This window comes from Octodon degus, unplaced genomic scaffold (assembly GCF_000260255.1).
Source record: "Octodon degus isolate 3935 unplaced genomic scaffold, OctDeg1.0 scaffold00103, whole genome shotgun sequence".
NCBI lineage: Eukaryota > Metazoa > Chordata > Mammalia > Rodentia > Octodontidae > Octodon > Octodon degus.
Window position 1 is genome coordinate 368,742 of NW_004524679.1, and position 13,530 is coordinate 382,271.

The window sequence follows — 13,530 nt, forward strand, 5'->3', positions numbered from 1 at the left end:
GAGAGAAGAGAAGAGAAGAGAAGAGAAGAGAAGAGAAGAGAAGAGAAGAGAAGAGAAGAGAAGAGAAGAGAAGAGAAAGGGAAGGAAGTTAGGTAGATAGATAGATAAGGGCCGGCCAAATAGCTCAGCAGATTAAAGTGCCTGCAAGCAGGCTGAGACAGCAATTGAGACTGGGTGGGCATGGTGGCACGTGCCTGTAATCCCAGCTCTTGGGAGGCTATAAACAGGAGGATCACTATGAATCTGATCTAGTAGTGAGACCCTGAGCACCCTGTACACCCTTCGCTAAAATACAAAAAAAAGAAAGAAAAACACACTAGACTCCAAAAAAATTCTAAGTTCTTTTAAACTTACCTAAACTTCATAGTTTTTACATGCCATTGCCAGAAACAAATTGTTCCATCAGCACCAGTAGAAGTGAGGTATCTTGTTGTGCCTTTAGTTGATGGACAAAACTTTAAAAAAAAAAAGTCTGGTTCAAATATAAGGTTTTCATATTGAAACAAAGAACATAGCATTTTTTCAAATTATCACTTTAATAAATACATATTAAATACATTAACTCAAGAATTTCAGTTTCAAAGGATTGGTTATTTAACTTTACTAGATTAATGTCTTATAACAATTTAAAATGCCAAAAACTGTAAAAAAAAAATAGAAATCAAAGTTAGGACAAAACATTTTAGTCCTAAAATCTAAGTTTAAAATAATTTCATATCACACTTTAAGAAAATTTTAACCACTTTTACTAAACAAATTCACATTTTCATTACTAGTCAAGTCATGCAAAGTGTGATAATTATATGCTTCTATTCTAAAATATTCTGGAATATTTCATAACTTACATGGAAATAACATTAGAAGTAAATCTAAAACCAATGATTAGGTAAATAACATTTAGGCATTTGAGATTTAATATTTCAAATATCAACTTCAATGATGTATGGCATTAATTTTATCCTTTTAAAATATCAAGATTTAACGAACTCAAACAGGACTGGGGAGATAGCTCAGCAATCTAAGCACCTGTCTGGCAAACACAAAGATGCTCTTTCGATCCCCGATACCACATGCCATGCCAGCCCCAGAACCCTCGGTGTACCATGCCAGCCCCAAAACCAGGTGTGGTGGCACATGCCTGTAATCCCTTCAATAGGGAGACTGAGACAAGAGGATCACTACAAGTCTGAACTGCACCGTGAGACCTTGTACCAAATAAATAAACGTAAAAAAATAAATAAAATCTTTAAAAAAGGACTCAAAACAATTAGACACCTAAATAAAAAAGAACCAATCAAAAAATGTCCAGCTAAAATAGACACTTCTCAGAAGTACAAATGGCCAATAAATACATAAAAAATTGTTCAAATTCTCTGGCCATTAGAGAAATGTAAATTAAAACAACACTGACATTCCATTTTGCTGCAGAAAAAAATGGGCCTGAAATCAAATAATAACAAATGCTGGTAGGGCTGTGGGGGAAAGGAAACACTATGACATTGTTGATGGGAATGTAAACCTGTTCAATTGCTATGAAAATCAGTATTTTAGAAACATTAAAATGTGAAAGGACAAATTTCATTCAACCCAACTATTCTTCTTCTAAGTATCTTCCCCAAGAGTTGGAGACCCGTATTATGGTGATAGATGCATTCATATCTAGACAGACCTCCTGCACTCTTTTGCATTTGACTTTTGGTATAAATATTATAAAATAATCCTATAAATTTTGTGTCCTGTATTAAATGCATTCCCTTGTTAACCCTGACTACAACAGATAACAATCCTCAAAACTTCCATTAAATACTAAATATTATCAAGAAAAAAAAATTATGGTTATAGCAGTACAATTCATCACAGCTACATCTTGGAATAAACTTGTTATGTCCATCAAAGGATGAGTGGATAAAGAGAGTATAGTGTTTATAAATCGTGGAATATATCTCTACCAGTAAAAGAAAGAAGTTAAATCATTTGTAGGAAAATGGATGCACTTTGTCACTATAGTGTTAAATGAAGTAAATCAGGACATACAAGCTTAAATACCACGTTTCCACATAAACAAGAATCACAAAATATAAATAGCAAAATAAAAAGTGGATAACAAGAAATAGGGAGACCTTTTATAAATAGGGAAGGGACCAAGAGATGGAGGGAGAAGGGAGAAAAGAGAGGCAATGGAGATGAGGAAAGAAAGAAGCAAGATGTGTCATGTACACGTCCCAAATCCCCACAAGGAATGTAGTCATTATGTAATACAAGCATGCTCCAATAAAAATTTAAAAACTGAGAAAGATTAAATGTTTATAAATAAAAAATAAAATTTAAACTATTTTCATGTATCAACTAAAAAGGGTCCAACATTTGTTTATAAAGTTCCAGAAAAAAAATAAATACCAGGAATCAGGAAAATGCTTAAAGTGAGAGCAGGGTCTCTCACACACTATTGAGTCTTTAGACATAGTGATCATTTCCATTGAGACAATTATCAATAAAGATATATAGAACTGGAATACATTTCGATACAAATCAAAAGTTCATTATATATACTATAAATCTTTTAGTTTTATTTGTAAACAGATTTTCAAAAACTACAGAGATGTATTCAAATACTATATCCATTAATTTTATCTATTAATACCAATGTATGATACAGAAATCGAGACTTAAAGAGCATGCCTATGCATATTTTCATTCCTGTGATAAAGAAGCTTGTATTAGAAAGTCCAGAGAAAGGACATACAAATTATGGTCCCCAAACAAAATCCAGCTGGCTTTTTATGGCTGCTTTTACATAATAGAGTTAAGCTATTATTACAGAGATTGTACAGCCTTCAAAATCTAAAACATCTTTTAGAGAGATTTGCTGATCTCTGAACTATAAGAATGAAAAAATTAACTATGAAATAGTATTAAGTGCTGGAGGAAAGAAAGATAGCCTCTTTAACAAATGACGCTGGGAAAACTGGCTATACACATGCTGAAGGACTGAAGCTATACCTGTATCCCTCACCATGCACTAAACTAAATTCAAAATGCAACAAAACATCTAAATATTAGAAAACAAATAATCTACTAGAAGACATAAGTAGTAAAATATCTGATGACAGATGTAGGCAACAGTTTTCTGAAAAGATCCATGGTTACACAAGAAATAATGCCAAGAGTCAATAAATGAGACTGCATCCAATTTTTTAAAAAGTTCTGCTCAGCAAAGGATCCTACTGATACAGTGAGACAACATACAGGATGATATAAAATCTTTGTCAACTACTCCTCAAAGGACTAATACAAAGAATACATACAGAACTGTAAAATAACAGACTTCCTAAATTCAAAAATATATTTAAAAAATGGGCATCTGAAATGAATACTTTTCAAAGAAGTACAAAAAAGCCAATAAATACATGGAAAAATGTTAAACATCAAGTATATTTAAAAAATGCAAATCAAAACAACATAAAGGAGGGCTGGAATATGGCTCAGTGGCATAGAACTTGCCATAAATGTACAAGGTCATAGGTTCAATCCCTATCACCAAAAAACAAACAAAACACACCACACACACACACACACACACACACACACACACACACACACACAGAATGAGATTTCATTTTACTCCAGAAAGAATGTCTACCATCAAGAAACCAACCAATAACAAATGCTGCTGGCAAGGCCATGAGGAAAAAGGAACCCTTCTACATTGTGGGTGGGAGGGTACACTGCTACAAGTACTATGGAAATCAGTATAGAGATTCCCTATAGAATCAAAAACAGAATTCCATTTGACTCAGCTATTCCCCTGCTTGTTATCATCCCAAAAGATTTAAAGACATCATACCACAGTGATGATGTATATCCATGTTTATGACCGCAAAATTCATAAGACCTAAATACTGGAAAGAGCATTTATGTCCATCAACAGATTAATGGATAAAGAAAATGTGGTATTAATACAGAATAGAGGACTATTCTGCCATAGAGGATACACTTGAATCATTTGTAGAAAACTGGATGTATCTTTGAAATGTGCTAAATAGGGGACAGGGAGACGGCTCAGTTGAATAAGCACTTCCCTGGCAAGTGCAAGAGTCTGAGTTCAATCCCCAGGTCGGCCAAAAAAAATGTGCTAAATGAGCTAAATTAGACACACAACCTTAAGTACCGCAGTTTCTCTAATGTGACAAACTTAGTATATAAGTACAGAAAAAAAGGCAGACAATATGTAAAAGAAAAAAAAAAAGAACTATTGTGATCCAGCATGGACAATGAATCTAAAATTGTACCTTGATAACTAGTATAATTATCTTATGTGCTTTATATGATTTCTCCCTATTAGTCTGGTTTTTCATTTGTGTATATACTAGTTAACTTTATAAAATAAGGGCTTATAGGATAAGTAAAGGAGCTGGGTATGATGGCACATGGTTATAATCTCATCATATGGCAGCCTGAGGCAGAAGGAGCACTGGGAGTTCAAAACCAGCCTGGGCTACAGCCAAGGCAGCCTGAACCACATAGTGAAACTCAGTCTCAAAAACAAAAAACAAAACAAAAACAATAACAAAAATCCAAACAACCCTCTCCCTGCCCCAAAAGGAATGTGATACTGGCAAAAAAAGAAAAAAGCATGTTCTACAGAACATGGGAAAAAAAGAACTGAGATGTGTTGTGTGTCTCCTAATTCCCTACAACAAATGTTACCATTATGTACTGCAAATATTACTAATAAATATCTTTAAAGGAAAATGAAATTTAAAAGACTAGATGTCTGGGGCTGGCCAGATAGCTCAGCAGACTAAAGAGCCTGCTTAGGCAAGAGTGCAGTGGCAGGGGTTCGATCCCTGGTGTGCTGTGCCAGCAACTGACCCCCCACCCCAGGCTGAGACAGCAATTGAGACTGGGCATGGTGGTACACGCCTGTAATCCCAGTACTTGGGAGGCTGAAAACAGGAGGATCACTACAAGTCCAATCTATATAGTGAGACCCTGCAGTTCCCCCCTCCCCCGTACCAAAATGCATAAAAAAGGAAGTTTGCAAGCTGGGCACAATGATGCACGCCTGTAATACCAGCACTTGCAAGGCTAAAACAGAGAGATCACTGCAAGCACACCACAAATGACTTCAAGGCCAGCCTGAACTGTACATTGAGACCTTGTCTCAAAATAGAAGACAAAAAACAAAAATGATGTTTACAGGATAGGGGCAAAGCCCCTAAGAGCATTTTTCTGTTGTTATTCTATATCCTTTTATCCATAAAATGTAAAGAATGAGAACTCTCACTTGTACTAGAAATACTGGCAATACCATTTTTCTTACCTGTATGGAAGTAATAGAAGCTGAATGTCCCTGAAGGACAGCAACTGGTGCACAAGTTCGAAGACACCATACTCTTACAACTTTGTCACAGCTGCCTGCAGCAATGAGTGTATTTTCATAGTTAACAGCCATGTCAGAAATTTCAGCAGAGTGTCCTCGAAGTGTAGCAAGTAGGCGCCCATCATCTGTGGCCCAAATTTTCACCAAACAGTCATCTGAACCCTATTGTAACACAGAGGGATGGAAGATTTAGAATGATACAAAAATCTGCCCTACTAACGCTCTAAAAAAGGTAAAAAGGAAAATGTGATTATGTTATCCTTAGCTTTTGCTTTTTAGTCACCTTTCTACATATAATATAGATCCCACAGCAAATATAAATTATGTGGACATGATAGGACTGATTAGGCATTGTGCAAACTAACAATCGGATATGTGAAAAGTACTTCTAATCCTGAAAACTCAAATATTTTCAATATGCTTTTACATGATACTGCATTAAGCATTTTTGCCATTATTTCTTTCCTCAGACATTACAGAAAAATGCCAGAATATATTTCCTCCTAAAAATACACCCAAATTGAGGAAACCTGAGGCCACTAATAATCTCAGGTGAATTATCTCGGGTGACAGATATGTCAACAGATATTGACATATCTGTTGTGAATTCCAAATGATTTTAACCGTAATAAATAATTCTACTGTAATGTAGCAAATAAAAAGTATATTTAAAATGACATTAAACATCCTCATCATGCTCATGAACATTCAAATAAGTATTCAGTAACAAATAGGAAGTCATCAATGGAACAGTGGTAAAAAACCAAAGAGTCATAACTTCTCAAAGCATAAACTTCTTTTGTTGTACCACATAGAAAAGTAAGTTACACTATTACCCTCATCTCTGTTAACTTAGTGATGAAACAAAATTAATATTTCTTAGAAATATTAGTGCACTAAATTTTCTCCTCAAAGGCAATAGTAAAATAGTTAATAAAAGTCAAATTTTAAAAATAACTAGTATCAAAATAAAGACAGACAAAATGTAAGTATAACCTTCATTACTGTATAATTTAACTATTCAGTCATAAGGGTGACATAATCATTAGTTAAGCAAAATTGGCATTAGTTACAATAGGTGGCACATAAAAAGTGTGTTTGATACAAATTCATTTTAATAAGTGTTTGTTAAAATGATATGAAATGAAATTGACTATCTTTTGTCACATAAATTAACTATGTCTGGAATACTAAATATGTCTGGAATATAAAGACTTTCAAAAGTTTAATTTTTAAATTAAATTTGGCAAAAGATAGCAGGCATGATAGTTCACCCTTCACCTATATTAGGTCTTCAATTTCTACTCATCTTGTCATGCATTCCTATGTCCAAAAAGAATGAACTGCCTACAAAACATAAAGCAGTGTCATAAAGTCTAAATTCAACTGTTATAAATCTGCAATACTACCATATCATAACATTTAAACTCACTGTAAAAATTCTTCTCCCACTCCGGTCAAATGCTACACAGTAGACAGAAGACAAGTGTCCCAGAATTCTCTTGTGCATCTTAATATGCTGGTAAGCAGACGAAGGGAAAATATGGCTGAAGCGACTACATCCGGTTAATTGCCTGGCAGAAGTAATATTCACTGGAAAAAATAAGAGATTGATTATTTTCAAATCTAGAAATAAACTCATCTCAAGAAATTAAGTCATAAATATTAAGACAAAATAGGGTATACATACCACAGCAACCTTACAGTGTGATAAATCTAAATTCCCTTACACATTCTGTAATTTTATATAATCAATTTGTTTAAAACAAAACACTTAGAACATTCTTCTGTTAATTTTTGAGCTTGCCTATGAGAAGAAACACTCGCATTTTGTCTTTCATGGTACACTATACTCAAAGACACTGTCACTTTAAATACATAGGTAAATTTTCTCATAGCATGAAGGAAGTTTAGAATAAAAGAATAAAAATAGGGCTGGGGATATAGCTCAGGGGCGTAAGCACCTGCCTGCAAGCACAAGGTCCTGAATTCAATTCCTGGTACCAAAATACCAAAAAAAGAAAAAAAAAAAACTCAAAAGGATGAAACCATTAAGTCTTAACAGAGAATTTAATGAACTCTTTTCCTACCACTTTATCACATAACTGCTACTAAAATTTCAAAAGTAATTATAAGAAACTTAGAAAATGAAAAGGGAAGGAAACGTGTGGCGCTACATAGGTGTGAAACAGCAACGGTCCTCTCTAGGGTTGTCTATGGGTTGCCTCTTTTTGGTTTCAAAATCAAAAGTTTCTTCCTTTATTTATCGATGAATATTCGAGGCTACTTCTATTGAGATTTTTAGATCCTCCTTATTTTTTCTGATTATCTTTGACTTTTTTCACTGTGTTAACTCTCAGTGAAGTTTCCTCACTTTTTATCTTTTTTTAAAAAATAAACTTTTAGCCTTGGTATTTTCTATTATTTTTCTAGTTTTCAAATTTTTTAATGCTGTTCTGATGTTTGCTGTTTCACTCCTTCTGCTATTCTTTTTGGTTTCTTGAGGTGTAACATTAGGTTCTTGAGATGTTCACTTTTCTTCACTGCATTGTTGTTGCTGTTATCATTATGCATTTCCCTCCGAGAGCTGCTTTTGTAGCATCCTGTAAGTTTTGGAAAGTTCTGCACTAAAGTGTGTATAACTGAAAACATTTGAAATTTTCTATTTTAATTTGTTCATCAATCCACTGGCAATTCATGAGTATGATGTTTAATTCGCATACAAGTTTTCAAACATTTGACAATAAAGTATCATTCATTGTTAATCAGCTACTCTTGTTTTGAAAATCTGTAATATATGTATTGTATGTTACCCTGATTCTGTATCTGTTTTTCTTGCTTTTGGTTTTACTCTTCAAAAAGAAAATTACAGGGGCTGGGGAGATAGCTTATTCTACTATATCTCCCCAGATAGTAGAATAAGTGCTTGCCTGGCAAGCACAAGGGTCTGAGTTGAATCCCTGGTTCTGCAAAAAAAAAAAAAAAAGATTTATTAAAAAATATGAAATAAAAGATTTGAATTACATGGTGACCATTTCTTAACCAAAAGGCTTCCTTCAGAAATGTTCACAATTTGTTTCTTATCTTACATTTTAATGAGATATCTTAGGGATAGTGACAAAAATCAAAACTAAAATGTATTTTATATACCTTGTATGCATATCCTAAATTATATTGTGCCTATATTTTGACTGTGACCCCTTGCATGAGGTTAGATTTAGAGTTTTCAACATATGACATCATATTGGCCCCAAAAATATTTCTAATGTTAGGATATTTTGGATTAAAATTTTCAGATATGGGATGCTCAACCTAAAATGATTTATAGTTTCATCCTTCAGTGGTAAAAGAAAAAAAGATATTTATTATTTCACACTTAATCTTAGCCAAAAGGCCAAGAAGTGATAATATTTATTATTTCAATCTTAAATTTGTTATGACACATATTAGGCCTAACATATATCTTTGAAAATGTACCACAATCATTGGAGAAAAATGTCTATTCACATTAGATGACAGTCTATATTTTTTAGATTTAATGGTCTAAAATGCAGTGTAAGCACACTGTTTACTTATTTATGTTGTCTAGATGGCTGGATCAATTCTGAAAATGCAGTAACTAGGTCTATTACTATATTATAATCTATCTCATGCCTCAGATCTATTAATATTTGCTTTAAGTATTTAGGTACTCAATGCTAAGTGTACTTCTAACACCTCCTTGGGTTATTATTAACACATAGCGATCTTTTCTTATTTTATAATTTTTCACATAAATCCTCCTATATGATGTGTGATTAAAAATGTACTGATTTAATCCTCATGTTCCATTTCTTTCCATTTTACTATACTTGTTATACTTTTCAGGTTTATTTCTTCTGTCAGGTTCTTACACTAGAGAGACAATATGATATTTACACAACGAGGTCTGATTTATTTCACTTATGAGTATAGCCTCTAGTTACATCCACTTACCTATCAGGAGAAAAGATAGGAAAAAAGGTAAGGGAAAAACATGCAAGTATATATACAGGATGGCTCAGGTAATTGTACTAAAAATTTCCATCAGTTTTTTTAAAACACCAGTTAGGGTATAGAATTTTCACCTTGACTAACTTTGTATGCTGATACCTGTCATCTAAGCAACTACATGGAGGACAGCAATGTGTCATACAAAAACCATGCTTCAATACCTATCATCGTGGTCTTCTAAATGTGTACTGTTTCTAGTATCATATCAATTATTACTATACTCTTTTAAAATAAATTTAAAAAAAGAAAAAAGACAAGAACAAAAACTTAAGGTTTCTTGAAAGCAAGTGGTAATATGCCAATCTTACATAACTATACACATTAATCTGAGCAACAGATTTGATGATAAAAATAGATAATATACCAACAATAGCTAATCAGCTAGTCTTGGTTTGAAAATCTGTAACATATGTATTATTGTGTTACCCTGTTTCTCTGTTTCTGATTTTTGTTTTTTGTTTTTAATTTTTGAAATAAAATTAAAGTGTTGAATTTAAATTTTATAATTATTACAAAAATAAATATCTATATTACAGTGAATTGGCATGGCATTAATCCCTTTTTAAAAAATAGCTCCCCTTGCTTCAAATAAAAAGTTATCACATCAGTTTTGCCACTTCCTACATTACCTGTGGAAGTCCTCTTTTTGTCTTTACTTGTGGTGCATTGACTATCTTGATGTCATGAACTAGCTTGTTGTCTTAAATTTATTTAAATTTAAAATTCTTCATAATCAATTTGAGTTGTGGAAGGAGCCAGAAATTGCAGGGCATCACATTTGGAGTATACAATAGAGGAGGACACACCATAATGTTTTTGATTTGACAGAAACTGGTACCAGAAGCAATGTGTGACATGGAACATCGTCATTCTTAATGAGGAAACAATTTACATATTTCTCAGACTATTTTCTATACGCTGTTTCTTAAGTACACTGGTAAGCTACCATAATAAATAGGTTTCAGAAAGGAAAATGGCAGTACAACGAAGAGCAACAGGGGCCAAGCAGATGGCTCAGTAGAATAAGTGCTTCCCTGGCAAGTGCAAGGGTCTGAGTTCAATCCCTGGTTCCGCAAAAAAAAAAAAAAAGAGCAACAATTCTGTCTCCCCAAGATTTAGAAAATAGAAACAGCAAAATAAAACTCAGTGAAGAAAAGAGAAGTGCATCACAGGGAGTAGGGAATGAACTACCAAGAAAACAAAAGGCTACAGAGAAGCTGAAGAGAGAGACTACAGACCAGGAAGGTAAGACAGTGTGGCTCCCACTCATGGCTCTTGGGAAAGGAAAATTGAATCTGCAGGAACAAAGTGAACACTGGGAGTCCACAAAGCCCCCAGAAGAATCAGTGGCAGAGGAATGGCCTTGCAGTTGTTGAGATCTGAAAGGAGAGTGAAGTGTAGGTGACCACCTTGAGGCTGAGCAGGAGAGGCTGTATTAATTTATTTGGGTTTTTGTTGTTGTTGGAACTGGGGAATGAACTCAGGCCCTTGAGCTTGCCAGGCAAGCACTTATTCTACTGACCTATCTCCCCAGCCCCTGTATTAATTTATAATTGGTAAATATTAATATGAAAGAAAAATTCCAAGGCCTATGTGGCTGAAAGAAGGTCCCTTTGGTGTGTTCGGTTTCACACCACACATTCCTACTGATACCAGCAAATGACCACTGAAGCCCTGGCACTTCCAATAGGGAAAAATGCTGTAGCTGAGGACTGTGTGACACTCGCCTAAATTTTGTTCTCAGATCAACAGCCTTAGTAGCAGCTAAGCAGGATACTTATTAACTTTGTGCTACTGTTCTGAAAGCTATGCTAGAATGTTTTGCTCCTCAATTTACCAGCCCTGCCTGTATCAACAAATCAGCCTTTGTTTCCCCTTTTTCCCACCATAAGCTCATTACTGATGCTGTAATTTCAACAAATATAGGCAACACCAAGCCTCTTGGTCTTTGTGCTCTTCAGACATTGACCACACTGGTTCCCCATTTTGCATCACAATTTCTGTCTTTCTGTCTGTTTCCTTCCTATGCTGTAACCTCTGGCAGGTGATTAAGAGCTCAGGCTGTTGTCTCTGATATGAATTTTACTTTTATGAAGTCCTTCTGACAGGCAACAGTTGGTGAGAAATTCCAGTACAGGTGACCACCAAATTACTGAAGAGAAAGTGGGGATGGGTGCTATTTCAGAAAGGGTTGAGGGAAATCTGAGAACACATAAGCGTCAAAGACACTGTCACTTCAGGATCTCCAGTGTTACCACCTCAGTGACTGAATGAGAGACAGCCACAGGAAAGAGAGGAGAGGAGAAGGGTCACGCAAGAGTTCCTCTGACGGGTCAGAGCTCAGCCAAGGACACAGACCTAACTTCTATAGCCAGAAGTGACACCAAGTCTAAATAAACTGCTATTTTCGAAAGTTTCAGCATTGGGTTTTCAAGCTTTGACTGTGGTTGTGCGGTCTGACTGCATTATCTACAGCCATGAGCAGGGACACATTTTGATTAGGATACTGCCAGAAATTATGAAAAGAATACGGACCTCTGAGAAACCTGAGAATTGCTAGGCCCTAGAACTGTAAATCCTGGAAGGAAAACACTCATTCAAGGTCAGACCAAAACATTTCCTTTTCCTTATTTTTTATTCTCCTTTGTTCTTTAAATTTCATCCCTTTAAATTGTTCTTATTTTTCTTCTCTAAATATTTTCTTTCATTGAGAAAACATTCTCTCAGGCTTTCACAGAGAGCACACTGGCCAAGCAATGGCCGTGACTCATCCACATGGCTGACACTGACAAAGGTTCTACAATCTGAGGTACAGGATCTCAGGATAAATCCTGAGAGGATTTCACTGACCTTATCAGACCCAACTCTTGTTGCATAGGTCCTGCTTTACCTTGGTATTAACCACCCAGCAGAAAAGTATAAAAATGAAGCATAAGAAATAAAGCCATGCTGTTATGTTGAGCTGTAGGAGACTCAGGTCAACAATTTCTGACATTGCCAGTGAAGCAGAAGACCCAATACTATTATGGGTTACTGGACACTTTTAGAATATTTTGCTAAGTTTATACACCTATGATATTCAAATAATGGAACTTAATAAAAAAGGGGATACAGATGAATGTCCATTTTGTATCTGTGTATTCAAAGTGGTTAGGATAGATATATAGTTACATTCTCTTAATGAATAGAGGGATTTGTTCTAATGTTGTTTGTAAATAGGATATCAAGTGCGCATCTTGTACAGCAATTAACCACTAGGAAGAATGTATGCAATGTGTCAATTATTGAAATTGTCCTACCAATTTGGTTTGAAACTATCTCATTGCTATTTATTTCTCAATAAAATTATTGAAAAATAAATAAATATTTTTCATCATTTTTTAATCTATGTCTTTTCAGTATTTTTTACTTACCTAATTCTATAAACATCTTCCCTAACATGAATCTTTCTCCCATTTCTCTGTCATTTTATATCCTATAGTTTAAGATATCTAATTTTTCTTCCTGCATTATCCTGTTCAGAAGTCATTATATTTTAACAGCGTAAACACTAAGCTTTATCAATCATTAGATAGTTAACTGTATAAAATTACTGTTGAATTCTTTTCTACCTTTTGAGGAAACAGACAGTACAGTGCTTTCATTTACGAACAATTTGGTTCTTAAACATCAGCATGTGGCAACACCAGACTGAATGACTCTTGGGATTTTATGCAAACATATGTGCTTCCTAAATACCACTCATGGTAAACTATTAAGTGGTTAATATCTAAATTGTCTAGATGAAGCACAGTAGCTGATGACTGAACTGACCAGGGTTGCATAACTATGGTTATTAAGGGTTTTTTTCTATTTGACACCACCAAGTCATTAAATTACATTCTCAAAGAAATCAGTGTTAGGATAATTACACATAATCCTCTCCTCCCAAGTTAACACAGAAGCTCAAACATTAGGGCAGAGGCAAAGAATTATGGTTAGCCATGCCTAAAGTATATCAGAGAACAGCAGATTAAGTAAAAAGATTTCTATACAGTACTAGCAACATGGCTTTCCAATTTATTTTTTTTTATTTTTTTATTTTTTTTATTTTTCAACAAATAATACACTGCATA

General features: G+C 34.4%; 1 protein-coding gene across 1 annotated transcript in view; it reads right to left on the reverse strand.

The window, feature by feature from the left end:
* Window positions 1-13,530, reverse strand: part of Brwd3 (bromodomain and WD repeat domain containing 3) — a 157,435-nt gene that overhangs the window by 72,053 nt on the left and 71,852 nt on the right. Inside the window, exons 7-9 of the mRNA XM_004638809.2 lie at window positions 6,816-6,976; window positions 5,324-5,545; window positions 355-455 (exon numbers count right to left, since the gene is read on the reverse strand). Of these exons, the coding sequence (XP_004638866.1) occupies window positions 355-455; window positions 5,324-5,545; window positions 6,816-6,976 (484 nt within the window). The remainder of the gene's footprint in view (window positions 1-354; window positions 456-5,323; window positions 5,546-6,815; window positions 6,977-13,530) is intronic.